This window comes from Electrophorus electricus, chromosome 26 (genome assembly GCF_013358815.1).
Source record: "Electrophorus electricus isolate fEleEle1 chromosome 26, fEleEle1.pri, whole genome shotgun sequence".
Taxonomy (NCBI): Eukaryota; Metazoa; Chordata; class Actinopteri; order Gymnotiformes; family Gymnotidae; genus Electrophorus; species Electrophorus electricus.
Window position 1 is genome coordinate 7,279,487 of NC_049560.1, and position 27,403 is coordinate 7,306,889.

At 42.8% G+C, this 27,403-nt stretch overlaps 4 protein-coding genes across 13 annotated transcripts; 3 read left to right on the plus strand and 1 right to left on the minus strand.

Annotated features, from left to right (window-relative positions):
* Positions 1–1,103: 1,103 nt before the first annotated feature.
* On the plus strand, positions 1,104–2,440 carry ptgfr (prostaglandin F receptor (FP)). The gene is made up of 2 exons (XM_027006915.2): positions 1,104–1,910; positions 2,117–2,440. The coding sequence occupies exons 1-2, from the start codon at positions 1,104–1,106 to the stop codon at positions 2,438–2,440; spliced, it is 1,131 nt and encodes a 376-aa protein (XP_026862716.2).
* Positions 2,441–3,252: 812 nt separating this feature from the next.
* btf3l4 (basic transcription factor 3-like 4) lies at positions 3,253–5,743 on the plus strand. Of its 2 annotated transcripts, none has more exons than XM_027006928.2 (6): positions 3,253–3,315; positions 4,469–4,530; positions 4,711–4,824; positions 4,951–5,152; positions 5,255–5,314; positions 5,403–5,743. In XM_027006928.2, the coding sequence occupies exons 2-6, from the start codon at positions 4,477–4,479 to the stop codon at positions 5,447–5,449; spliced, it is 477 nt and encodes a 158-aa protein (XP_026862729.1). In that variant the 5' UTR covers positions 3,253–3,315; positions 4,469–4,476; the 3' UTR covers positions 5,450–5,743. The 2 variants fall into 2 exon arrangements, with proteins under 2 accessions (XP_026862729.1, XP_026862730.1); XM_027006929.2 differs by having other exon boundaries at positions 3,288–3,315; positions 4,453–4,530.
* Positions 5,744–6,097: 354 nt separating this feature from the next.
* Positions 6,098–14,013, plus strand: zfyve9b (zinc finger, FYVE domain containing 9b). Of its 5 annotated transcripts, none has more exons than XM_027006922.2 (16): positions 6,099–6,314; positions 7,185–7,891; positions 8,038–8,137; positions 8,292–8,443; positions 8,685–8,808; positions 9,020–9,142; positions 9,405–9,560; positions 9,678–9,905; positions 10,003–10,085; positions 10,219–10,323; positions 10,512–10,662; positions 11,068–11,148; positions 12,352–12,514; positions 12,691–12,796; positions 12,903–13,079; positions 13,313–14,013. In XM_027006922.2, the coding sequence occupies exons 2-16, from the start codon at positions 7,376–7,378 to the stop codon at positions 13,472–13,474; spliced, it is 2,427 nt and encodes an 808-aa protein (XP_026862723.2). In that variant the 5' UTR covers positions 6,099–6,314; positions 7,185–7,375; the 3' UTR covers positions 13,475–14,013. The 5 variants fall into 5 exon arrangements, with proteins under 5 accessions (XP_026862719.2, XP_026862721.2, XP_026862723.2 ...); XM_027006923.2 differs by having other exon boundaries at positions 9,681–9,905; XM_027006918.2 differs by having other exon boundaries at positions 6,098–6,314; positions 12,903–13,475.
* A 580-nt stretch (positions 14,014–14,593) lies between these two features.
* On the minus strand, positions 14,594–27,231 carry elovl1b (ELOVL fatty acid elongase 1b). 5 transcript variants are annotated; one of them, XM_035523336.1, is made up of 12 exons: positions 27,125–27,231; positions 26,609–26,677; positions 21,505–21,647; positions 19,846–19,890; positions 19,283–19,391; positions 17,678–17,765; positions 17,268–17,458; positions 17,059–17,139; positions 16,866–16,922; positions 16,651–16,756; positions 16,328–16,464; positions 14,594–15,573 (listed from the first exon to the last, which is right to left on the minus strand). In XM_035523336.1, the coding sequence occupies exons 6-12, from the start codon at positions 17,736–17,738 to the stop codon at positions 15,238–15,240; spliced, it is 969 nt and encodes a 322-aa protein (XP_035379229.1). In that variant the 5' UTR covers positions 17,739–17,765; positions 19,283–19,391; positions 19,846–19,890; positions 21,505–21,647; positions 26,609–26,677; positions 27,125–27,231; the 3' UTR covers positions 14,594–15,237. The 5 variants fall into 5 exon arrangements, with proteins under 5 accessions (XP_035379229.1, XP_035379228.1, XP_035379226.1 ...); XM_035523335.1 differs by lacking the exons at positions 19,283–19,391; positions 19,846–19,890 and having other exon boundaries at positions 17,678–17,761; XM_035523333.1 differs by lacking the exons at positions 19,283–19,391; positions 19,846–19,890.
* Positions 27,232–27,403: the final 172 nt, after the last annotated feature.

Genomic DNA, 27,403 nt, shown 5'->3' on the forward strand with positions numbered 1-27,403 from the left:
ATACTTTAAAACAGATATTAGGGCAAAGTGTTAATTGATTTAAAAATCGGTTAATTAAAAGTTTAAAATTGCTGTTATAAAAATGTACCTGCTGCTTTGTAACGGATTTAAATGGGTTGCGTAAGCGTAAGTAAAGTTGCATGGAAGCGTGTGTAGGGGTCCGAGTCAGCATTCCACATCGGAACTGCACTGCTGTTATCCTTTCCTGAGTATATACCAGCCTATCCTCAGCATCGAACAGCACAACTGCAAGATCATTTTGACAAGACATTACAAAAAGAACACAATTTAAGACCAGCTGTGGTTGTTACCTGAGGATAAATTTGAGTATTGTCCAAGAAGAACAAGGGTGAGAGTTCCTTATATAGGCCAAATAATTAATTTACATGTTTAAGCAGGTTTGCATCGCTTTTAACAGGATGGGAATACTGAAAAGGTTACATCTTTCCCCTGAAATCTTCTGCTGCAAATAACAACCTCAGTTCTCACACTGGAGGAAAGAACTGCCAGAACTGACCACTTTAGAACATTATTTGTAGGTAAGTCTAGTTATTATACTGTAATTAAATAAATGCATTTATAAGTTAAATTGATTTATATATTGAATTCAGTTCCAGTCAAAAGTTTGAACATACCAGAATTAATGCATGTTTGTATGTTTTTCATGATCTTAAAGATGTGTGGCCTTTTCTCCCAAGAAAAATATAAATACAGGGAAAGTTGGTGTATATTTAATTTTTTAAAATTACATTTTAATGTGCCCTCAACAAGTAGCTTTCTTTTGTATGTCTTTACTAATACTCTAAAATGTGGAAAATGGTAAAAAAAAAAAAAAAAAAAAAAAAAAAAAGTTAAGTGAAAGACCAAAATTCTAGACACATTGATGGACACATTTACAGTAACCCAGGTCTTCACTTTTCAGTTGTCATGGTAATTTTATAGCGCTTGAAGGTGTGTAGTATTACAATGCAGATAACAAACAAGGTTTATTCTTCTGAGTATAACAAATATCACTTGTACCTCACTCATCTATCAATCAGTTTGAGTTTATTTATTTAAGTAATGCTTTTATTTGTGTATGATGCAGGCTATATTGATCGAGAATGTCTTATAATGGGACAACCAAAGCAGGCGACTTGTCATCAAACAGCATGTGTAATAAGAGCAGTAGCAAAAGAGATGTGTCAGTCACTTCCTCGGTCATTACTATGACAGTGGGCATTGTTTCCAACATGCTGGCTCTCTTCATTCTTCTCAAAGCCTACCGGCGATTCCGTTTCAAATCCAAAGCTTCCTTCTTACTCTTTGCAAGTGGTCTGGTGGTGACTGACTTCCTGGGACACCTTATTAATGGCTCCCTGGCACTCTATGTGTATGCCTCAAATAAAGACTGGGAGACTTTTGACCCCAAGCAGGTGCTTTGTGGCTTCTTTGGTGTTTGCATGGCTTTCTTTGGTCTGAGTCCCCTTTTGCTTGGATGTGTTATGGCTGTGGAGCGCTGTGTCGGGGTTACTCAGCCCCTCTTCCACTCTACCACTTGGACATCCCGTCACATGGGCAGCCTGCTGGCATCCACCTGGCTCCTGGCCCTGCTCGTGGCACTGTTGCCGGTGCTAGTGTGGCGGCCGTACCAGGTTCAGGGAGCCCGGAGCTGGTGCTTCTTTCGCATGGTGGGGGCACGTGATTGGTTGGATGTGCTCCTCCCCATGCTCTTCTCTGGGTTGGGACTGCTGGCTCTTCTTGTGTCATTTGTGTGCAACACTGTGACTGGATTCACCCTTCTGTGGTCCACACTACACTGGCGCCGTGATGACTACCATCGCCATCACAAAAGCTCACTCCATTTTGAGATGATCTGCCAGCTCCTTGCAATAATGATGGTATCCTGCATGTGTTGGGGCCCATTTCTGGTAAGATCTTACTTCTTCATGTGCCATAATTATTTCCAAAGTGCATTCATTCATTCTATAATCATTAGTAGATTATCTAGTAAATGAATGAAAGGAAATATACCCAAAAATTGAGTTAAAATCACTTTCCTCTATGAAATACTCTTGTACATTTATGCATAAATGAAATATTCCCATATTCTGCGTATTGTTTGATTTGGTCCCAGGTTACAGTCATTATCGTAAGCCTTCAGGCACAACAACAGGAAACATATGGCTACCTGCTGCTGACTGTACGGCTGGCCACATGGAACCAGATTCTTGACCCATGGGTGTACATTCTTCTGCGTAAAGCAGTCTTGAAGAAGCTCTTCCAGCTGGTGCAGAGGTGTCGCAGTCCTTTCCCCAAACATACCTTTGGGTGGCCATTTAGTGTGCTTGGGAGTTCAGGGGAGACTTGCACCTCCACAAGCAGCAGAGCAGACTGCATCTGCTTGGATCGAATTTTCCTGCCAGGCACTCTTATGAGACCCATCGGGCAACTCCCCTGAATGGGAGAGTATGTGTAGTAGAGGGAAAGCCATGGATGAAGCTGAAGCAGCGTCCCAGTTTTGGCACTTTTGACAATTTTAGGAAAGTCATGACTGACAGTGCATATATTGAAATTGATTCTTGATGAAGACTTAGTTTAAAAGTGGTTGTGTTATATTTGTAAAGCATGCCATTGATACTGACCTATTTCAAACTCTAAACTTTATTGATTATTTCATTGCTTCAGTGCTTCTGGACATGTGCCAAGAGTTTGGATACTGCAAATGTTGTTTATCTAAGTGTTCTAAGTTGTCTCTGAAAATTTTGCACTATATGTCAAATGGCATTGCACAACATTTCAAGTGAAGAATGAAGATTAAGCTTCAACTTTTATTTCCTCATGAAAAAAACCCAGCAATTTTAGACAGTTTAAATAGCTTTGTTATGCAGCTTTATGGTTTCACCTAATTTAAGTTTGACTCCATTACTCAAGGCTACATAAGACGTATTATGGCATGCCTATATGTATGAAATTGGCAATTAATTGTATCCTTTATAAACATAAGAAAATATGCTTTAGTGTGTAAAAGTCAGGCCTATTTCCTTTTTGTTTGCAGTAATCCTGTAGGTGCTCAGAATGTTTGATTATAAAGTTATCACATTTTTAATATATGATATATTCTTATTTTCAGTAATTCTCCTTTTCAATGTTAGATTTCTAACGTGTGTTAGACAAAATTGTGTCGTATAAACAGTTGTTTAGCTGTTCCTTTCCTTACCGGCAGAGGCGATAGTATGTACGTCCAGGCAAATAAAATAAATGTGACGCAAATTGTGTCATCATTTCCGTCTTCTTCCTTCGCCTCATGCTTTTCTGACCAGCTGTGGGTAGCAGGTTTGTATTTATTGTTTAACCATTGAATACTTCACTATTTGTCAAAACAGGTTATCCGATTAACAAGTCTACTTTACTTCTTAATTTACCTTAGACTATGATGCCGTATGTCTTTTTAAAATTTGATGTTGACACTGCGAATTGTTTTCACCACCCCCTGGATGTAGTGCTAACCTCAGTGATGACTGCCTTGGCTACATTCATCTAGTAGGATTCACTAGTTACACTTTGGTAAACGACATTTCAGATGCTTCTATCCGTTTTGGTTACATTGTTACTAGTCTGCGGTTGTGACGTAACGCAGGGGCAACACTAACTAATGAGAAATAGTCCGTCTGGGATACAGGATGGCATCTCTCCGTCGTGAGTTTGTAGCTAGACGGCACCACGGCCATTGTGTAAGAGGTGTTTGTCTATAACATTGGTTACCTTATGTTAGCTAGCCAGCTAATTTTGCAGAGTACGTCAGCGAAATAAAAGTCTTAAGTGTTCGTTAGCTGGCCAGGTCGCTGTGGAGTTTTGTTTGATGCGTTGCAAATTTTCCGTGTTGCTAATTCAGTGCTAGCTAGCTTGCTATGGTTCAGTTTTGTTTAAAAACACCAGTGCTGAATACACTTAGCAGTGTTTATCCAGCCTCTCTGAGTGATTGATTGTAAAAGCAACATGATTATATACTGTTTGCAATGTCAAAGATGACATACTAATGTTACTACTTATTATTATTATTATTATTATTATTTATAGTAGTAGTAGTAATTTTATATGGCACACCTGATGGTGAGCGAACAAGCTGTAACTGAGGCATGAATTGGGCTGCAGGTACATTCAGATTAAAGACACGATAGGCTTTGTTTTTATATGCTCTGAAAAGATTGATTTTGATTAGCTCATTTGATATGCTGAGTAATGTCTGTCTAACTTTAAACGTTGGTTTATGCATGTTAATTAGGGTAGTCACAGTCACTGGAGCAACAGCTCTACTAATTGTCTTAATTTAAAAGCCTTCATATGACCTCTCAAACCTTAGTTGTAATTTATTATTTTATAATTTAAAAAATATAAATGTTAAACACTCAATTTAGAACTCTAACTATTAAAAGTACATATAGACTTGTTTTACAATATGACACTCTACAGCAAAACTGTTTTACAGAAGACAAAATGAATCAGGAGAAACTGGCAAAACTTCAAGCCCAAGTCCGAATAGGGGGCAAGGTAAAGCATACCTCTACATTCATAAAAATCTGATATAAATCACGGGATAACCAGTTATGTGGTTGGTTGGCTGTAGTGTGATATGGGGCTTCACTTTGGTACCCACCGTCATTACATGTAGCTCCCCTACTGTCCATTTTTAAATTGATTTTAACTTATCTTTTTTTTTTTTTTTGTCAGGGCACAGCTCGTAGGAAGAAGAAGGTTGTTCACAGAACAGCAACAGCTGATGACAAAAAACTTCAGAGTTCATTAAAGAAACTTGCTGTGAATAACATTGCTGGCATTGAGGAGGTAGAGCACTGGTGCTTCTTTTGGCTGCTTCGTTGCTGTCAAACAATGGATAGCCATATGATTAACTCCAAGTACTTATACTGCTTAGCACATGTTCTGTGTGTAAATTGGTTGCCCATCCTGTAGGTGAACATGATAAAGGATGACGGGACCGTGATCCACTTTAACAACCCCAAAGTGCAGGCATCTCTATCTGCCAACACGTTTGCTATCACAGGCCACGCGGAGACCAAGCAGCTGACAGAGATGCTACCAGGCATTCTCAGCCAGCTTGGTGCAGACAGTCTCACAAGTCTGCGCAAGCTTGCTGAGCAGTTCCCCAGACAAGGTGGGTCATTGGGGAATAATTTGGGGACGATGCATGCTAGAAGCATTTTAAATGGCTTAATTAATATTTTTTTTGGGGGGGGTTGTTCCCTTTTATTCAAAGTTCTTGACAACAAAGCTCCAAAAGCAGAAGATATTGATGAGGAGGATGATGATGTCCCAGGTATGAAATTACACATTTCTGTTTGTGTAAATGTGCAAGATTTCAAGTTGAATTTCCATGTCTGACACTATTTCTCTGATTTCCTCAGATCTTGTAGAGAACTTTGATGAAGCGTCAAAGAACGAGGCAAACTGATCCCAGAAGAGATCACAGTTTGGACTGCACTTCAGCAGATACCCTGCTGCAGTATTTTTAAATTAGATAAGACATATCATTTCAACACTATACAGCAAATCGGAGACTTTTGTATTTTAAATTGGCAGTCTGCCCAGATAAACATCAGCCTGTCTCTTGCACTTAAACAAAGATGCTATGACTTATGGTTTTGAATGAATACCACATTGCCAATCTTGATCATGATTGGTATGGTTCTGGAAAATTAGTCTTAATTATTTTTGTCAACAAATCAATAAATGATGTACACCTTTTTTATATAGTTTTGTGGTTTCTTTAGCTATAGAAAGATTTGGTATCGACACTGTTGCACAGCAACTAACAGGACTGCATCCTACGTTTTAGGGGTACAGAAAAGATATAATTTTAAGACAAAAAAGTTGAACTGTTGATCAAAAAAATATATAGATAAGATGTTGCATACTAAATTTAAAAAAAAAACAAAAAACTAAAACTTGCAAGAGTATTTTAATTCCACATTACCACTACTTGTAGAAACTCAGTAATGTAGTTACTGTGTATGTATTGACTTTCTTGAATTAAATAATAAATATAAATATGTCATTCAGGCAATATGCGTATGTATTTGCATTTTATTTCTGTACTGCTTACGCACGATCACACGAAAGGCTTTGTGGCATTTGCACGACGCTGTCACCTTTCAGTAGGACATTCATATAATTCAAAGCATGGTCCTAAAAGTAGTTTGAAAAAGCCCTCGGCGCAGTCTCCGCGCATATCCAGCGGACCTCCGAGGTCTACGTCCATGCGCTGGGCTGGAATTCGGGATTTCTGATAAATTCCTTGATGGTTCACATTTATTCAGGTCAGTAGTTCAATGGACAACGTCATATTATATTCCCTATAATCCGGATAACGTTAGAAGCAATGGTCAATGTGGCTCCTGTGTGAATTGTAATTATGTGGGATTATCATAATTGGCTCGTTTCAGTGGTTCGGGACGGTCGACTGTCGCATTGCTGCAGTCACTGCGATGTCGTACATGCGAATACTTGTCTGCGACGTAATTCTTCATCTTTTTTAAGCCCGTTTAAAGAACTAAATCGGAAGACATTTTCGCCAGTTTAAAGAAATGTAAATCGGAAGACGTTATGCCGCGGAATCAAATTGCAAATGCTTGCTTGTCATGCAGCTTTAGCCGGTGAGAACAGTTATATTTGATCGTTGCAGGCTAGCAAGCAAGCAAAGCTGTGCCGAGAACCTTTGGTTTATACACCATTTCTTAACAGAAAGCAGATACATATTTGTAGACTTCGGATTTCCGAGTAACCGACGTGCAGACGTGTTAGTCGCTGTAAAACTGCTGACATACCGGTAAAGAGGGCTGAAGGAGGTGGGGAGCAACCTGCCTCCCCTCCAATTCAAAATCGCTTCCAGTGGTTAACAATTAGCGTTTTCATGACGGTCTTAACTTAAGTTAAACGTTAAAACATTTATATATTATTATATATGTAGGGACTGAGTTGGCTATTACATTTATGATGATTTGAGCTTCAGAAGGCGGCAGTGACTGCGCCAGGCTAACTCGGCATATTTGTAACCGCAATGATCCTTAGCATAGACGCAAATCTGCGTGAAAAAGTGCTTGGAATGCATTCTTTCTGATAAGTTTTGCGGAGTATGTCTGAATGATGCGTTTTCAATGTCCTCATTTGCTCTGTCTTCGTCTTCACAGGAAGAAGCCCAGCTATGAGACATCCCTCAGGCTCAAGGAGAGCAACATCGCACTCAATGTTGGGATTCACTGTGTCCTCAGACCATGACTGACTGTGTTGATTGGGAGCTGAACCCGAAACACTGTGACGGAATGCAGAACTAAAGCATGTTAAGTGGCTTCCCAAAGCCTGCGTGAGTCCAGTGGAGAGAATGAGGCAGGCAGTGAGCGCTACTCTCTCAGTATGGGGGGAAAGACGCCTCGGATACTCCACTCTGAACGATTCCAGGGAGGCACTGCTGGATGAGGGCTGGCTCACGCCAGGGCTGAAAGAGGACTCTGTCATAGAGGAGAAGGAGGTGGCAGACAGTGAGCAGGAGCAGCAGGAGGCGTTGGTGGCACGTTCGCCATCCACACCCGAGGATGCCCTCTGTCTGCCACAGACCCAGGGTGAAGGGGCCCAACCAGAGGCAGCCATGCCAATCTCTCCACACACATCAGAGTCACCTTCAGCCCACAGCGTTTATTCAACAAACGGGCCTGGCCCTGGGGGTGGAGCCTCAGATAGAAGGAGGGGCTCTCTGGTTGCCCCACCCATGCAGTGCTGCACCTCCCTGGGCTCCACAGCCCCGCAGTGGGTCCCTGATTCCCATGCTCCAGCATGTATGAAATGTGGTTCCCGGTTCTCCTTCACAAGGAGGAGGCACCACTGCAGAGCCTGTGGGAAGGTAAGGGATCACAAATCCAATTATGAAAGGCAGAGTTATTGCTGAGTGTCTAATTTCAAATTCAATATTACTTTTTAGGAATGGGCAGGGCTTTGTTATCGTATGTCCCAGCAGTGTCTGTTAAATTTGTTCTTGGTGTTCCGCAGGTGTTCTGTGTGGTGTGTTGTGATCTGAGGTTCAGGTTAACTCATCTTGGTGGAAAGGAGGGCCGTGTGTGTGTCACCTGCCACTCTACTCTCATTAACCGTGGGTATTTGAAGGAACAGTACTACCATAATTGTCATACAGATATAAACAGCTTGGTTGTTCCTCTCAGTTCTCCAGCCATATGATCTTCACACAGTCTTTTTTTTCTTCTTTCACTCTTTTTGTGTGCATCTGCTTGTCTCCCACTTCAAAGGGACCCTTCGCAAAGAACAAAAGAAAGTATGGTTTGCAGACAGTGTTTTACCCAGAAATGAGGCTTCCAGTGTTAACACTTCTCCAACCCGCAGAGATTCATCCCAGACTCACCCTCCTACAGCAGCTCAAGTAGAGTCAACCCATGTGTCTGTGAGGTTTTCGTTTTTACTCATTCCCAGCTAAACCAATATATTCTTGTCTGTTTCTATGAGCCAGCATTGTCCCTTCACATTGTAGAATTCTCTGTGCAGGAGGTATTATGTCCACAATCACTTTTATACCATAAAATAGTTTGTCTTCATTATGAAAATACAGTCATAGCAAGATGGTAAGAGTTGAGCTATTCTAGTGAACATGAGTGATATGTAGGCTTCTCTTCACTTTACTGCAGGAGGAACTAAACTCTGCTTGCTTGGAAAGAGAGGAAGTGGAGAACAGCCCTAAACGAAACACAGCCAAGCCTTTGTCACACAAGGGTCTTCCCCCCATTCTCACATCTACAGGGATTAAAGGAGGTACAAAAATATTGTCACATCTACAGGGGTTAAAGGAAGTACAAAAATATCCTCACATAACTATAGCCTGGCTTCAGTCATTGCAGTCTATTTTAAACAGCTTTCATGAATATCCTCAGTGTGATTAGATTACTCCATACCAGATTATCAGAGTACTGCATGAGTGTTATAGAGGGCTGGGAGCTCAAGCAGATGCATTGGTGTTGTGTAGATTACACTGTGGAGGAGAAGCGGACAGAGTCTTCGCTCCTGGAGGAGCTGGAGCAGGGCTTGACCGAGCCGCTGGTGTTCGTCCTCAATGCCAACCTTCTGGCCATGGTGAAAATTGTCAGCTGTATGTTTACTGCTGTCTCCTTCCAATACTCCAGGACTGATTACAGTGGTTAGAGCATGCGGTTTGGAGAGAGAAGATATGTGGACATCCACACAGTGTCTTGTCATGTGGGTGTAGTCTGTGTGAACACGTGTTTTTTAGCATTGTGTTTTGCGCATGTGCATGCTTTACAGGTCTTCTGTTTACTGGATGCCATCAGGAGATGCGTGTGTGCGTGTGCGTGCATGTACGTGTGCGTGCGTGTGTGTGTATGCTGCTACAGATATGAATAGGAGGTGCTGGTGTGTGATGTCCAAGGGCATGCATGCTGTGGGTCAGCCAGAGGTGGTCGTGCTGCTGCAGTGTTTGCCTGAAGAGAAAAGATTTCCCACTGACATCTTCAGCCACTTCATTCAAATCTACTGGGACGCACAGACAGGTAGCTCTGCAAAAAGCTCAAGCACGGTCATCTTCCGCACCCTGGCTTGACTGTAGAGGCCATTTTTGCTGTTTGGGGGCTACATTTTCTCTGTGTTCTCTCGGCTGCCACGCTCAGCAGGAAAGCTCTTGAACCACCTGAGTCACTCATCGGCAGCACGTGGCTTCCTGGGCGGCAGTGAGCACGCTGGCTTCCTCTATGTGCGGCCCACGTTCCAGTCGCTGGACGGCCTCCCTCTGCCTCCACAGCCCTTCCTCTTTGGCCTGCTGGTCCTCCGCGCTGAGCTCCCGTGGGCCCGGGCCTTCCCCCTGCGCCTCCTTCTGCGTCTGGGCGCAGAGTACCGATGTAAGAGCCCCCATGCAGGTCTGTGCTTCTAAAGACCACCCGCCGAGAAAAAGCAGCGACCTCGTACCAACATGTGCCTGTCTCCTGTCCGCCGCAGTCTATCCCTGCCCGCTGTTCAGCGTGCGCTTCAGAGAGCCGCTCTTTGGCCAGATCCGCAATAGCATCATGAGACTGCTGGTGGTGAGGCTGCCTTGTTCTGTCTCATTTTATCTATCCCTGTCTCATTCCCTCCATGTTGTGTCGTGATGCCTGTGCCGCCCTTTCTTGGTTTGAAGAAGACAGTGTATAATGTCTGTTCCGGTGTAATTCTTAGGACTTCCGTTTTTACCGTTACACGTTGCCGGTGGTGACGGGGATGATGGTAGATTTGGAGGCACGGAGCACGTTCATCACAATCCCTAAGACCCGCCATGCTGAGGTAACAAGGCCCACTTGAGAACAGGAACGAATCATCTGATACATTTCCTATTAGTGCCATCAAACACCTTGAGAACAGTAAGACTGGGGTACAGATAGTAAAGTCATGTCCCAGAAAACTCCTCATACTGCAGCACTGCTGGTAGACTGTCAGATCAGGTTAAGTCTGTGCTTCCCTCGCTCACTCAGCTCCTGAAGGTCCTGAACAGGTCAATTGAGAGAATCCTTGCTATGGCCGCCTGCTTTAACGAGCGCGCAGACTCGCACCTGATCTGTGTACAGACTGCAGACGGAGAATACCAGACACAGGCAATCAGCATCCACAGCCAGCCACGGAGAGGTGAGGACACACATACTCCGCATCCTATACTGCTGCTGCATGATATGCATATATCTAAAACTATACCTTTAATAACCATTATTAAATATTACATATTAATTTTTTTTCATTTACAAAAAAAACATTTTTCTTATGAGGACCAAATGTCAAATGTTTTCTATTTTCTTATCATATTGTCCTCACAAAATGTTAAATGCTTTGCTCTACACACTGTCTGAAGCTCCAGACTTAAGCAAGAACAAAAGCACACTGAGATAAAGCACAGACTAAATCTGAGGGAACTTCACACTCATGTCTACCCACCAGAGGGTGTTCAAGGCTATTGTAAAATGTTCTTTTATTTATTTAATTTTTGGGGAGTAAATCAGACATTTAAATTAAAATTGCATTTTGTCTATTTTTCAGTCACTGGCTCCTGCTTTTTTGTGTTTAGCGGATCTCTGAAAGCTTCATCAGGATATCTGGCCAAGTCCAGCATCGTTGAAGGTTCCCTATTACATTCTTTGTTTTTAGTACATTATTGCTATGACATGTCCGCAATATGTTAAATTATCTAGGCAAACGGGTACATTTATTGCTGAGGTTTGCATAGATTAGCTGAGAGGGAGTTGGGAGAAGGCTTTCTGATGGCGTGTAGGTATATACAGTGGAGTCTGTAAGCAAATGGACAGTGAACAGTAGTGGTTGGGTTTTTGGTTATAGACTCTAGAACGATTGATTTGAAATCCAAACGACTATGAGGTTAAACTTCTGAAATGTTAGCACTAAGTCAAGGGGATTTATATCTACACTGGAATCACGACAAGCTTCGTTTCACTTTTAAGGGAAGCATAATTAATTGGGCAGTTGGGTTTCCCCGCATTAGCATCATTAGCACAACGATGCTAATAAAGCATATTGCATTTGAAGTCTTGCTATGAGCTATCTCTCAATATGAGAGATATATCAGGCACTTAGAGTTAAGCAAGCCAATATGAGGCTAAAAGTCTGGGAAGTTGGAAAGAAGCTAAATTGCTCTAATAATCTTAGCAATAGCAAACCAACTGGAAGCATACAGACGACCAAAATAGTAATATAATAATAAACTAAATCATGAACTGCTGAAGATTGAGAACACTGTTCCGAAGAGGCAGCACAAGGTCAAAGATGACTCTAAAGATAATACACTATTATGACCCAGAGGATTTACCACCAGATAAGAAACTGTCAACCCAAAACCAGAAGGCAGTTACAGCTTGGTTTAACAAAGTCCTTAAGTGCAGGTGATTATTTTTGCATCAAGGTGATAAATGAACAGTGTGTGGAGCAGAGGTTTATGAGCCAAAGGCAAAGCAGCTGTAGGAAAAGATGGCACGTGCCTGGATCTTTCAGAGCTGTGGACCTCAGACAAAATTCCCTGAAATAAGCAGAAATAGGACGTGTCTTAATTCCAGGCCTGACAGTGCGACACCATGGGCGGAAGATCATCTGGTGATGTCTGTGACACTGCAGAGCTTTTGTTTACCAGTTACTTATAGTCCCCTGAAATGAGGACAAAAAAAAAACAGCACTGTAGAAAGGTCCTTTGGCTCTCATGTTGTTTGCACAATACAGAGCCAAAATGACCAAAACATGTCTCTCCACTAATGTACAGACTGAACTGTATATTTGTGCGGGCTATGGTCTGGAGAATATACCTGTTCTTTTCAGATGGTTTAATGGTTCAAGTAACAATGGAAACCATGCTAGAACTACGGCGAGCTCTCCGCGACATGAGAGATTTCACCCTCACTTGTGGAAAACTCCACCAGTCAGACAGACAAGAGTATGTACATATTCGGTGGCAGGACGAAGAGCCATGTTTTAATAAAGGGTGAGACAAAATTCATTTACATTTTTAAAACGACCTGAGATTAAGGGGTTTTAAAATTCATTAATAATTAAATAACGTGCGTCAGTGAGGCAGTCGATGACCTGCAGGTGTTTCCGTGTACGGTGATGGTGACTTTCTCTGAAATGCCTCTGTCTGTACTCTCTCATACTACATAGAATAATCAGCCCCATTGATGGGAAATCTATGGAATCGATTACTTGTGTCAAGACATGCCAGCGGTTAGAGTATCGAGCCACTGGGAAGGTCATACGTTGGACAGAGGTATGCTTAAAACACACGCACAGTCCTGTGCTATCTATGACACATTACCTGCATTAGATTCTTTATCAAATAAGTTGCATGTAATTGACCTTTTGGGGCTCCACAGGTGTTCTTCCTTCAGAAAGAGAAGCAGGTAAACGGGCACAGCCGAGATGCCAATCAGAAGCGTCTGACAGAGCAATTTGCACGGGCATTCTGCCTGACTCTGTGTCAGTCTCTGTGCCTGCTCAAGGAGGATGGCATGTCCAAACTAGGCCTGCGGATCACGCTGGATGGGCAGAAGGTGAGAACGCACAGAATGCACAGAAAGAGGATGCAAATGTACACGTGTCAGGAGGTAAAGCAGTCAGAAATGGGCTTGATCCAGTTGGAGCAGAGACATTCTGTTTCAGGCTCCATCTCAGAGCAGCCTGTCAGAGCAGGGCCTTTTCAAAGCATGAGGCAGCTGGACTTGGTTATATCACTGGTGATGGCACTGCATGACATCTTTGAGCTGCTTGTTCTGTTCAATTTCAGATGGAGTTCCTGGCAGGGAGTAATGGGCAGTGTCTACCAGAACACTACCAGGACAGCTTGAAGCAGGCGCTAATGGCAGTCGTGCAGAGCGCCTCCCAATATTGCCAACACACCTCTCTGCAGTTTGAGCTCATCTTCTACATCTTGGAGGACATATTGTAGAAGATAGTGCCAGGGCCTCTGCCATACTACTGTCCACCCGCTCATCCACATCTAGAAAAGATGGAGGGGACGCACTGTGCTACAGGGGAGACAGTCCCATGATTACACACCCCAAATCTGCCTCTTGCATTCTAGGATTTCATAAATCACAGTTGTAGATTTACATTGGCAGCCTTCATGCAATGCTGTGTTATCTCCACATTGGTCTCTGTTCCATCCCTCTGCAGATGTTCAAGAGGGATCTACGTAAAGACTCACACCAATGGATTTGTTCTAGACTGAATCATGCTGTTGACAATACCTGTAATGTCCACTACACACCAGCAGCAATAGGTCTGCAGAAACATAGTGTTATCTCTACTTCACATCTAGGATGCCACATGGAGTCTTTGACATTGACTAGAAGATGTGTACGTCTTTGGCTTTGGCATAAAAATTAAAATGCATGTAAAACACCACACGCTGAAAAACAAATGATGACCAAAGGAAACAAAACAATTGCTGAATGAATGGCTTAAGTAGCATGATGTAAAATGAGAGTTCTTTCATGGTTCGTTTTTGCATTCAACCAGTCAGTCGTTGATAGATCTCAATGTGCATTTCATGTGGTGTAATTTCAGATGCTGGATTGTTGATATAGGGATACTCTCCCTGTGTGTCACTGTACAAACACCAGGCTTGGTGGGTGTGGCCTGACCTCTAGCCTACATTCCTGTGCCCATAAAAAAAAGAAAACAAAAAGAATCACAGTTTTTCTACATCAACTATACAGATTATTTCTTTCTCTCCCTCTGAATGTACCCACTGAGCTGACCTTCAGGTTCTGATTACTCTCTGTGACAGACAGACGGGGACACACACACACACACACACACTCAGTGTAGGATGCAGATGTGCCAGCTGCACACTGAGTCTCTGCTGGCCTTTTCACTCATAGGAGAATGGAGGTCTTGTTTACATCCTCCATGCTTGGCATAACTGACATTACAGGGGGGCACCACGCACATTTACTGAAACAATGAGATAGTGCTCCACTAAACATTCAAAAGTAACAGCTCAGGCTGCACAGAACTAGCAGGACAATACACATCACATGAAATATTTATCGGGGCGACAAAGAAATTGTGAAATTATGTACTTCACACTGACAAAACACTCTTTTACATTAAGAATATGTGCCAATTAGAAAATAGGATGAACAATTACCCCATTTATAAATGGAATTTATTTAATATATTTGTCAACATGGTTGAGCAAAAAAAAAAAAAAAAAAAAAATTTGAACCCTAATCAATCCTGTTGTGACAGTAACGGTAAACCTACAGTATTTACAGCTGGAGCTCAGGCTGATTTAGGGCAACTGTACAGTGCTGTTGGTCCGCAGGGGAGTAGGAATGAGGCTGGGAAGTGCATTCACTGTGGTGACAAGGTGAGCAACATCAGTGAAGAACACACGCAGCCGCCTTCTCTGCTCTTCTCTTCATACATTGTGCTCTGTATTTATTTTCTCTAGATCAACAATTAAAAACAAACAAACAAACAAACAAAAAAAACCAAACAAACACGGATCCCAGGCTCATTCATCTCCTCATGTGTTTGTGCATATTAAAACTACAAAATGAAGGAAAACAAAATACGGGGAGAAAAACAGTCCCAAAACACTCTTTGAAATCCATGGCGGTAGTTTTATGGTTTTTTTAGAAGGCACTCGTGGTCATGCGTTTTGGATGTTCTTCCCTTCCCCCCACCTGCACCCCGACTCCCTTAGGCTTTCTTCATCTTTCCACTGTGAGCAGTTCCGTTCTCGTGGTGCTTCTTTCCATTGGTCAAGCCATTCTCATGGTGCAGACCATTGCCAAGAGAAAGCAGCCCGGCGCCGTTGCCGATGGTGCCAACACCGTGGCCATTTTGACTGGGCTGCTCAGGATTTTTGGGCAGCCTCTTGCCCTTGATGTAAGCCTGGTACCAGAAGTTGGAGAAGAGGATGAAAAAGAAAGTTCCATACATCCAGATGAGGTGGATGATGATCGGCACCTGATAATCGCAGCTGTCCATGAAGTAATACTGTGTAGCATGAAGGGACACCAGCACGAACTGCACCTGCAGAAACAGGCCAAACCCCCCCACCCCCAAAAAAACAGTCAAGTATGAGTTGAATAAAGTGAAACCAATCTCAAGACACTTCACCATATGGCCAAAATCTTTACACAACATAGTCATCTAAACCCGAACGTGATCTTATGAAACATTTTGTAATTTCCCTGTTTTAGCATTGGTATGTTCTGCCGTTGTTCTGAGGATATAGAGAGGTGCTTCAGATGATTGGTGGAATGTCAGCCAGGATGTGTTTGTGGGAAGTGTACTCCATGACCTCTTCAGCCTGCTCCCACCATGCACCAAACAACATCGGAGCATTTCTGATACTTGACACTGCTTATGGTGTACGTAGTGTAAAGTATTGAGAGGATGCCAAGGCTCTACTAGATACTATATACAAATCTCCCTCTTCCATACAGAAAACGTGTGTCGACTATACAGTGTAACAGAACACCAGTTGTGACATCCCATAATATTAAAGGACCATATTGCATTTAAGTAATTCTAGCCCCAGCCTGTCAGACTGCAGGCATTTCCACTATATGATTTCAAGTATATCAAGTTAAGTGGAGTTGCCCTTGGAACGCTTGATTCTTTCATGTATAAAAAGGTGCTTCAGCCACCTGATTTCTTCTATTTCACCAAGCCCAGTTATGAATCCCAGGTCTGAGGCATGTCCATCTCTGCACTGCTAAGTAGGGCGTTCAGTGGGGGAGCCCTCAGCTATAGCTCGACACCACTACAGTCAGTAAATTACCAGCTGGATGGCTGTCATGTATTTCTTCCACCAGAGGTACTTCTGGAAGCGAGGTCCTGCTGCAGAGAGGCCGTAGTAGAAGTACATGATGACATGGACGACAGAGTTGACCATGGCGTGGAATGATCCCATTCCACCTGCACACACACACACACACACACACCCACACACACCCACACACCTCTTTATTATTGTAAACAAACCAATAATGAGGTCACAGTAATTTTAACCATTCCCCCCACCCCCCACCCCCCCACACCCGACATGCCTTTTACAGTACAAGGATTACACAAGGTGAAGTAGACCCTGAAGGCCTTGCTCACCGGGTGCAATGCTAACTCCCCACCACCAGGTCCAGGGCATGAAGGAATGGTGAAAAATATGCAGGAATGTAATCTGACTGTGTTTCTTACGCAGCACAAAAAACACCTAAAAAGATACCACAATGAATAAGAACCAAATCTGAACAACTGGCACACAGACCAAGACACTGGCATATATATATATATATAGAGCTAGGTTCAGACGCAACTCTTACCGTATCCATGAGCTCAATGAACTTTGAGAACAAGAACAGCCAGGCCACTCTGACCATCTACAGAAAAAAAGATTCTGCATGTAAAGCATGCTTCAGTTGAGGACTTTTATCCATTCTGGGTATCTCAAGTGTGGCTATATTGGGCAAAAAGTACAAATTGGACCACAAAAGGGCATGGAATGTGAAATCTTACCCTGAGTCCTTGAGGGCTATCAGAGTAATCACATGGGTCACATCTCCATGTATATCCTGTGACCCAACCAGACATCAGGAACTACACAGCAAAAACATCAAATGGCATAATTTTCTTTGTAGAAAAGGTCATTTTTGAAGATGCCAACATCGGCACCAGCCCCAGATGCTGAAGTGTGTAAATGGATGGACCACAGCTTTTAGTCTCACCTCATACACGATAAAGCTAGACAGGAAAACCAAGGAGAAGTTGTAGACGATCATAGGCCCTTTCAGCTGGAAGGGTTTGCGGTTGGCCATTATTCGAGGGCCCGCGTACAGTACAAAGAAGACGTAGAGAAGTAGAACTGCAGTCATGTTGACTGGACTCTCCATCAGCGGGTAGCCCCTCAACCGTGGGTCTGGGCCGGAGACACAACAAAGCACAACAGACTATTACCAACCCTTTACAGAGACCCTTACTTAGACTGAACATCTACAATCAGATATTACACTTGATGGTACTCGGTTTGATTCTCCTAGTTTAATAGTGAACATGTTTTTTTAAAGGAAGGTTATTGGAATTGCATGTGAATTCAGGCCTTGTCTTGTGTATACAGGATCATTTATTGGACACATACCTCTCAATGCTAGGAGATGGTTATACACTTCCATTGCACTCTCTCTGACTGTCTCCAGCATGTTTAGCACCTTCTGAACAACTGCTAACTAGGAAAACAAACAGGAAACAAACAAAAGACCCAGTAATTAGCTGTTATAGTGCATTTTCAGCAATGATTTTACAGGCTCACACATGCTATAAACTATTACAGTTCATTAGGTAATGCCCTTGGGAGACTTTGGGGCTTGGCACAGAAACCACCCTCTGAAAGCAACAGGAGAGTGGAGCTGGTGTGAAAGGCTAATCACAATGACCTGCATGCTGCAGACATGTGATACGCCTGCCTGGAAAAAATGTGTATGGAGTTAACTAGCAACTCAAACCTCACCCTCCTCCATGTGCAACATCCCATCCTTTCTTCTCTCAGCAGACATGGCCTGATACTTGCAGGGAGGAGCTACAGCTCGGAGACTAACAATGTGCAGCTTGAGTGCTTTGGGCGTGTGTGCGCGTGCGTGCGTGTTCGTTTCCTGCTCCAGCACAGGTGACTCATGAAGTGAAGTGTGTTCTGGCCTAACCTTTAACTCTGTAAAACAAATATGGCCTGCTTCTTTTACTACATGTAAGAAGGCCTCTCAGGAATTAGACTTCCAGAAGGCAATAAATATTCCATTACATGTCCAAAGACTGACTGCAAGTCGGGATGTGTGACATCACTCTTATCATTTTGGTTAACTACTGTGCTTCAGGCAAACACGGGAGGGGTATGGGTGTGGGTTAGACAAAAAAAAAAAAAACAACAGAAGGAGGGCAGGACGAAGTTGGTGGCACCGAACTGACCCCAGTCTGAGCACCTGTGTCTGCAATGGAGCAAATGTTTTGGCAGCAGACGTCGAGCTGGAGGACCAAGTCGACGGACATGCTTCCACTTGAGGCCACATGCCACAGTCAAGTGCTGTCCCTCCTGTCCCTGCCTGCCTTTTTCCCCACCCAGCACATAACTGCTCACCTGGCTTCTCCTAGTGTCATTACCTGCTGCCATTTTCCAAAAGAGGCCATTTATTTTCAGCAGGACTACTGACATTCCATTTTGCCTGTACCACATTTACATAAGGAAAGAAGAAACTAAGGATTTCTCAGTTACACAAGAATTTAAAGGTTGGTATGGCTGTTCATCACGATTTGACCTATGACCTTGTCATCAAAGCATTAGTAAGGAGGAGTTCCGCATCATGCTTTAGAATGACACAAGGTTTCCTGTACTGTAATAAAAGATGCACAAGCTTGCAGTGAAATACACAAGTTGTAGAGAAACAGGATGTTTCAGACAGAGGTGTCATCAGCTGTGCAAATGAAGTGCTGATGAAGGATCTCTATCCAAAAAAGTTCAAAATTTGCTAAAATATTTACTTTATGGAAAGGAACTGTGCGTGAATGCCATCTTTAACTCCAGAATACCCGTCACCCGTCAGTAGCACAGCAGCTAGTTTTTGCATTCTTTTTTTTCAGATCAAACTTCGGTGTGCCACTGTTATTTCGGAGGTGAATTACATCTGAGTACAGCGTAGCAGTATGCTCATGTAGCAGGCATGGATTGTCATGCATGAGTGCTATAAGAGCTTACATGGAAATGGCTGGCGTAGGCTCACATCAGTGCCTAAAGACCAACATCAACATGCTGCTACTCGTTTAGCTGGCCACCAAGACTGATCGACTGGACCGTGATTCTTCACCTGCACATATCAGGTTAAGTCACTTTGAGCCTTTATCCCACAGTCTGGATTTCAACTGTATCTATAAAAGAATGGTGCCATTATTTATCTTTGTAAGTGGGATCTAATAACTGCAGTGTTGGTTTCACAAGAACACTAGCTTGTAATCAAATATTAGGAAAACACACTGTTAATTTAATACGAGGCAAACAAATAAAACGCACAATCCACACCCAGGTGCAAGAAGATATCAGGGGTGTGAGTGCTTATTAATTTATAAAACACTGGGCAATGTTTATCAGAGTTATGGCTTCCTAAAATACATACATCTCACTCCTTTCTCCACTTCTAACCACAGCCTTCATCTTAACAGAACTCCATCACAGAGCCCTTACATCCAAGAGAGCAAGATGGAAGCTAATCTGCAGGTGCTCCTGTAATCTCGACATGTACATGAACGGACACACATGCATACCTGCCCTTACTTGACCTTGTCCAGTCTGACCCTGCAGTCACAAGCCTTTTCATTTTGTTCAGGACAGAACGGGAATAGGACAGAAAGATATAAAGTTATATGGGGAGGCAGAATTCCTGAAAACAAAACAAAACTGGGTTAAACCTGAGGAGGAAGGAGTACTCCCTCGTGGTGTGCTGCGGGTCAGGTGAAGACAGCGTCCTGTGAAGAACAATGACCAGAAAATCCAATTTCAAGCTAGTCTATTATCTTACTGTTGTTGCACCAAATGAGCAGCATTCTCTTTCTGAGTCTGATACGAGTCCATAAAAGAGCTTTGGTGTAGCTGTCCAATGATTAAACTGAATAAAGCCAAATCAGGACACCTACACACCCTCCAATTACATTGTTAAAGAACATGGAGGGGGTGTCGACATTTCCCCACAAAGCCAATGGCTAAATCCTTGCAAGACTCATGAAAGGTTTAATGGCACTCTCGGCACCAGACAGGGCGTGAGCCACAGGGCTCTACGGCTTTAGGCTCATGGATATGCTAGAACAGGTTCTGAGAGAACGCAAATATATACGATCACACACCAACATGATGCCCAGCCTCTACAGACCCAAAAACCTCTGTTAAAGACCACTGCATTTTAAGCAGATGATTAAAGCAAACATGTTTGGTTGTTGACATAACCTTTGCTACACATCAATACTTATAAAATTACAAAATAAAACTAGAGAAACACCATATACCCAAGGACCAGCAACTTGTTCTTATTGAAATGAATGGAAAATATAACCATGAACTTTTATTTATTAAGCAAGCAACTGCTTTGCAGGCAAGTTTAAACAGTAAGAAATGATTTCCTGCCTGCTGAATTAGCAAAACTTTGGGGAAAAAACTAAAATCATGTGCACAGGGTCCAAACAGTCAACATGTGATCAGCATCAATTCCAGGCACAGTGAATCAGTCCCCCGGCCCTTTAAATGCAGCCTGCGTGACCTCGCTGGCAGGCGTGAAATGACATGGTTGCCACTGGAGACAGAGGAACCACCCTGCTTGCCACACGGTTGTCATGTGATTTTGGTCCATCAGGGTAAAGAGGATCCAAAAACCACAGACCCATAACCTCTCGGTCAGATGAGTCAAACAACAAGAGTCATTTCGCTGGGGCTTTTCCTGAGTGTCAAACTTTAGAGTTTCGAGTTGGAGCCACTACGCTACAGTGGAAGCTCACAGAAAAGGGTGAGGCTGCTTGCTGGCCTCAGCAACAGGCACCCTGTCAATGAATCATCGGAGAGGGAAAAAACCAGCAGCCATGGTTTAGAGTTAATGATGAACAGAAGGGAGGAGAAGGCTGAAGGGGACCCCGGAGAACCAAGCCAAGCAAGCCATTAGGCAAACACACAGTCCTGCATCTGCTAATGGGCGTCACATCTACAGCGAAGACAAACTAAAACAAAACACAGTAAGGGGAAAAAAAATGTCACCACTCAGCAACCAGCCGCACTACACACTGTTGGGCTCGCTGTAGGAGCGGGGCTGGGGTGCAGAGGTTGGAATTGCCCAAATCAGCAGTACGGAAGAGGGAAAGTTTAGGAATGCGATATAGGCAGAAGCAGTCACACCTGAGCTGCCTCAGTGCATAGGAAAGCTCAGGAACAGTTCCACTCACCCTTGGGTCAAACTTCCTGTTCTTCCTGAGGTGGCTGCCGAGCGCTGGTGTGCCACAAACCCTGAGCACGGTTTTTCCGTTTTGCTACTGACGCTCTCCGCCTGGCTCAGATGGGAAGCGAGGCCTGTGTGGCAAAGGAGAGACTGCGAAAGAGGGAGAGAAAGGAGAAGAAGTGGAGAGAGGGAGAGACAAGGAGAGAAAGAGTGAGCGTTTCCACGGGGTGACTGGTACTGCTGGCCTCCTAGTCTCCACCCACCCTGACTCACCCAGTGGATGAATAACTGGCTCACAGAGTGCGAGAGGGGAAAAAAAAGAGGTGTGTGTGTGTGTGTGTGTGTGCGCGCATATATAAATGAGCAGGAGCACGAGCAGGAAGAATTGCAGTGCAGCAAAGCAGGCTTCTTACAACTGGCCGCAGCCAATCGGGAAAGCAGATGAGTGTCTGGTTAGCTGTGGACAGTTGTCACCATAATACTGTACAAACCTGGACTAAAGAACTACCACCCCAAATGGCTACCGCCTTGCCCTGTCCTGCCCTGCCAATGCAGCCGGGAGCCATTATGCTCTACTGAAGCTGAGGACATGAAATCAGTGGGCATTCTGTTGCCATGAAGGGGCCCATTGTTCTGGAGTAAGAGAGGGAACACAGAAACACACACTCCAACACAAAGTCGTCCTGTACAGAGCCATTCAAACCCATGAAGCATTCACACATGCTCATGGCCCAGGCAGCAGCTGTGTCACACTGCCCCAATAACGTATGGCCAAAACATCAAAGACCAACAGTCAACCAAACTAAGCCTGAATGACAGGGAAAGTGTAACAACAACAAAGGTGGGGAAAACTACAGGTATAACGTGCCTTGACGGATGACTGACACTGCCTGTAGTAATTCCAATGCCATCACAGAAGAACGTCTGCAGAAAACAGTTACTCTGCAGGAGCTGTGGCCATAAATGCAACTGTTCTAATGTGAAGTTTCAGTCCAGAAGGAAAACATGGAGTAGCCATGCCACATGAAATTCAATTTCTATGGTAAACTCACACATGTAGGCCATACGCAATCTGAGGCTAGTGACAATACCTTTAGCTTGGACCTTATACTTTATATTTAAATTAGAGCATGGTAAAGAAATTTCAAATTTTTTTTTGCACAGTGAGGAACTTCACAAATGGCATATAGCTGTTCGTACAGAAGGCAGCCAATGGAAGGTAAGGTTTTGATCTTTAACTATAGTGTTAACTGTGGGCGTTTCTTAATTATTCATTGCCCATTAGCCAAGTCAAACCTCTACTAAACAACTACCGTTTAAGAGCAAACAAAGGTCGAAAGTCACATTTACTAGGTGAAGGATGGGCTCGTTGAGGCTTGGGGCCAGGCTGCGGGGGAGAGTGGGGGTATTAGGTGCTCCGTTTCCACTGAGACAAACTAACTCAAACTCAATATAAACAGTTCTGTTTATTAGCCAGCTAGAGCCTGTCAAACCAGTCTCTCTACCACCTAGAGTACGAACAAGTCAGAGAGGGAGTAAGAGAACGGGAGCAAGGAAAGAATGAAAGCTGCTCCCTTCTCTTGCTCTATGCCCTACCCGCTAGCTGAGCAGGCCTCACTGGAAAACACCCACCTCTGCTCTCTCTCCACCCCATATACACAGCAATATGTCAAAAACGCAAACCATCTTTGGTAGTAGAAATATTCCCTGCATTCCCGAAAACAATGCTGGGCTGGTTCTGTTCCGGTCTAGACTATCGTCATCCTCCTCTCTACCCTGCAGCCACTGTGCCTTTACCAGTGCTGTGCATTGTGCTAAGGGATGAGACCCTCAATCTGTGGCAGCTGCTGACAGGACAGGAATCAGTTTAGAGCAGATTTAGTGCAAAGTTACTGTAAGTCAAACTGATTTTTTGAGTAAATCCATTATTTTACCATTTAAAATGATCATCAAGGCCTTTAAAAGCATAGTGCATACACCATGACATGTTGAACCAACAATAGAATCTGTTGGCATAAACCATTTTAAATAAATGAGACCAAGTGGCAAATCACAACATCTAATTGATAATTTCTCATTGTATTGATCACTGATCAGACCCATGGGGGTACACAGTTCATTAGTCTATTAATCCTGTAAACCAAACACTTCAGACTGATCTTATAGATGCATTTTAAGCTTAGAATAAATTACTCCATCAAATGGTTATTGTGTACTGAACACCTTAATAAGGGAAATGCATTTAGTATGTGTGCTACAACAGACTTCCATGGCTTTTAAAACTAAAGCCAGCTGACTAGAGAGGGTGACATGCCAGTTTCCACACAGCGGTCCTCTCCTTCCTCCATCTATACACTCAGCCTTCAGGTCAACTAAAAACATTACACAAGTATTTGATGTGGAAAGCTATTTTTATTATTTTAACCCATTAGTGCTGACAGAATATCCCCAGTCGCCAAACCTTTAGAAGCACCAAGTTGCTTGTTGCTAATATAGCAAACAATACTGTGTCCACTGTACAAGTTTGAGCATGGTTCCATATGAGCATGTTTAGCCATTGTAAAATGCAGACCTGAATATGTTACTTGTTTTGTCTCGATGAGTAGCTCTAGCATTTTCAGATGATGATTATGTAGGAGCAGGTAAAAATTACTCAAAGTTTTTAAAATAATTTTCTCCATATAACTGTAATACAACTTGCCCCCCCCTCCAACAAATCCCAACTTTGTCTGGGAGAGAACCTGTACAGATTTTTTGAAAAATCCAGAGACACTCTACTGTCAAACTTTTCAGTCCGATCTCGTTTTTACATTTTCTATATTCAGTCCTTTTCTGCACTTCAACAGGCTGGTACACACACACACACACACGTTGCCTTTGCTACCTTAGTGCAAGCTCTCAAATTTCAGCTACTCTCTAGGCCCTAACAATGAAGTCGATGTCAAGGGGCGGCTTCATGATGCTAGCTGAACTCCAATGGCATACTCCATTTTTGCCTCCAAGAGTGACAGGAAGATACTTCCCCCCCAAGGTACTTTGACATCACTGTTAAACAAATGAGATGAAAATATGACATTGTTGAACAATGTTTACATTTATAAAGTGAGCAAAAACAGGTTTCTCTCCATTTCCAATGGAAAGATTCTACATACAGGAAATAGCCAACAGAAGGTAGGATTGTGATGTCAAAACTGTCAAAATTGCTTATACTCTGTATAAAACACACTGTAATTATTCTCAACTACATGCAAGTCATTCTTAGTCATGGTCCACACACCATAACTCATGATTCAGTGTGTTCAGTCAGTCAAGTTTTGTAAGAGACTCATCTTAAACTGGTTGGTTAATTGCTGAGCAAGAATTTGTCACATTGACTTTTCATAACACGCAAGATATTAAGTCCAGCATCAATTGTCAAGATACCCTTTGCCTGCACAAGGTCCCCTCTCCCTGCCTGAGATACTCGCTCCCTGGTTGCAGAACAACAGGACAGACGGATGTAGCGCCTACCACCTGGCAGAACAAAGTACACATCTCTGCCATGTGTGTTTCTTTAATGAAGTGGACTCTCCTCTGAACTGATAGAACATAGCATGCTCATCTAATTTAAGACAAGATCTTCCTTAAATTAAAGAAAAGAAACAAACAAACTAGGGAAGTAAAGAGACTCCTGGACTCATCTTTAACAGATTTAAAAAAAAAGAGGTGTCAGTCATTATTCCACCATTTGTGGAATGAGCTTGTACGAGTCAGCAATGCCTCGCTTTTGGTATGAGTGGAATTAACACAACTGAATTGTTTAATTGGGTGAGATCTGATAACATGCCTGGAATAGAACACTTCAGACTAAACAATTTACTCTCATCTGATCTGTATTCCAGATGTGCTGTAGCTCACTCCTAAATTGCCCTCTTGCCCTTAATTCCAAGTTAACACAGAGATTTGTGACCATGTACTACAAATCAAGAATATGAATATTCTAAAAGTGATTATGATCAAATGTTGCTAGAAGCCATCAAAACAGACCTAATAATAGAATGGGCTGAGGCACATTTATGCTAAAATCAAAATTCAGCCAATTAATCTGTGCATTTAGAGCTATGACAATTACTACTATTTGCATTTATTAGGGCACACTAAAATAATTTAAATCCCATACTTTCTCTCAAGTAGATTTATGAAATCACATGGTTCTGTGTCAGCATTCTGACCAGATAAATGCCTGTGTTGACCGGAAATCAAAAGTACAAAAAGGAACAGACTTTCAAATCGCCACCACATGGTGCATCCTATCACTAAGCAGTGTTGAGAGAAGTTCACCATGACAGAATAATTCTCCAAATAAAACACAATAACTGAACAATATTGTAATTTGTACACAATTGCAACCAACACAGACATCTATATAAAGCAAAGCATTACAGTGTTGTCAAGCAGAGGTATTTCTTTGTTATTACAATCCAATTACTTTATGCATGTGGTTATTCTGAACATAGGAGAATCTGACTGATTTCACTCTTTCATCATTCACAATTACAGGATGTTTCACAACACCCAGAGGCCTCTTGCACAGGAAATGCGATATTTCTGGTCTTCTCTATTTCATTAACTATTAAGAACACAACAAGCAAAAGGACATGTCCTTCTGTAAGTATAATTATGTTCATGCACTTAATGCTCAGGTTTGAGTGTGCAACACACACACACACACACACACAATCTCAAAACCCACACGTTTACAGAGTCAACAGTGGTCCCTGAATAGCCGGTATCCAACTACAGCAAACACGGCCAGCAGGTCTCATTAAGCTCCACGTTTGTGTTTCAAACATTGCTATATGGAAAAGGTCACCTTGCCATTTCCATGTGAACTATTACACAGATTGTCGTAAAAAAGGTTGCAAAAACCGATAAGCCGGATGCAATACTTCGTGTCAAACATATTTTCCGGTATTGAGAATTACCCATCTTTTAATAATAATTCCGGACAAACGGAAACCTAATGATAGATTCTGGGTGAAAGTTGTAGGAAAAAGGTTAGCCATGGCCAGAAGCCAAAAGGAGTGGATCGTTATTTAAGGCGTGAAGGAACACATCGGGCCTTTACTCACCTGGCTGGGCACCGAGGTGGTAATCCTTTGACGATGCCAGTGGACGCGAGCTGTTCAAGGCAAAAACACCTGAAAGAGCGACAACAATACCAGTGACTTACATACGCCAATCATGGTTTAACGAAGGCGGAGTAAATGCAGCTTTGGACTTCATTCAAACTTCACGTTTCCCTGCTTAAGCCATGCGTTCTCCACAACGTCGGATAGAAAGGTAACAGTAGCGTCGGAAGACGACAAGAAAAAAAAAAATCTCATGTTTTGTAGAGAACTAACGTAGCTTATGCTATTAGGAAAAAAAAAATCGACTACGGAACTTTCAAACTTTACGATGTTTTTCTTTATTTGGCCAAACTTTATTGCGCAAGTATCCCCGAGGAACAAACATCAACGGTCTTTTTGAACCACATAAATTCAATCTTGATCAGTAAAACGCAGCGGAGGTAAAGATACCCAAAACCATTCGCTGAAGCCTCCGAAAGCGTTTTTTCACATCTAGGCAACAGTAAACAGACCTACCTGTTACCGATTATAGGTCCTTGAGGAGCGACTACACAACGAAGACGCCCTTGATGTTTTTGGTTAAATCTAATCCGGCCTTCCCAAGCGCTATTACAGGAAAAAAGGGCGGCCAGTATGGGAAAGGTGGAGACAAGGTTTTTGAGGACGGCCTCACAAGCCGACCAATCACTATATTTTTCTTGAACTGAAATACATTTTACGAAGCACACGAGCACAATTTGATTCATTCGAAATACAAAAAAAAAAAAAAGCACTATTACCTACGAACTATTTAAT

Excerpts from the sequence above, each read along its gene's own strand:
- elovl1b (XM_035523337.1), bottom strand. The coding sequence starts at position 17,738 with ATGCTGGAGACAGTCAGAGAGAGTGCAATGGAAGTGTATAACCATCTC. Across the intron at positions 16,757-16,865 it reads TCATTGAGCTCATGGATACG|GTGTTTTTTGTGCTGCGTAA; the intron begins GTAAGAGTTGCG and ends GTATCTTTTTAG. Across the intron at positions 15,574-16,327 it reads ACATGACAGCCATCCAGCTG|GTGCAGTTCGTGCTGGTGTC; the intron begins GTAATTTACTGA and ends CTGTTTCTGCAG.
- zfyve9b (XM_027006918.2), top strand. The coding sequence starts at position 7,376 with ATGAGGCAGGCAGTGAGCGCTACTCTCTCAGTATGGGGGGAAAGACGC. Across the intron at positions 9,906-10,002 it reads TCTGGGCGCAGAGTACCGAT|TCTATCCCTGCCCGCTGTTC; the intron begins GTAAGAGCCCCC and ends TGTCCGCCGCAG. Across the intron at positions 12,515-12,690 it reads GAGCCATGTTTTAATAAAGG|AATAATCAGCCCCATTGATG; the intron begins GTGAGACAAAAT and ends CATACTACATAG.
- ptgfr (XM_027006915.2), top strand. The coding sequence starts at position 1,104 with ATGTCTTATAATGGGACAACCAAAGCAGGCGACTTGTCATCAAACAGC. Across the intron at positions 1,911-2,116 it reads TGTGTTGGGGCCCATTTCTG|GTTACAGTCATTATCGTAAG; the intron begins GTAAGATCTTAC and ends ATTTGGTCCCAG.
- btf3l4 (XM_027006928.2), top strand. The coding sequence starts at position 4,477 with ATGAATCAGGAGAAACTGGCAAAACTTCAAGCCCAAGTCCGAATAGGG. Across the intron at positions 4,531-4,710 it reads AAGTCCGAATAGGGGGCAAG|GGCACAGCTCGTAGGAAGAA; the intron begins GTAAAGCATACC and ends TTTTTTTGTCAG. Across the intron at positions 5,153-5,254 it reads TGAGCAGTTCCCCAGACAAG|TTCTTGACAACAAAGCTCCA; the intron begins GTGGGTCATTGG and ends TTTTATTCAAAG.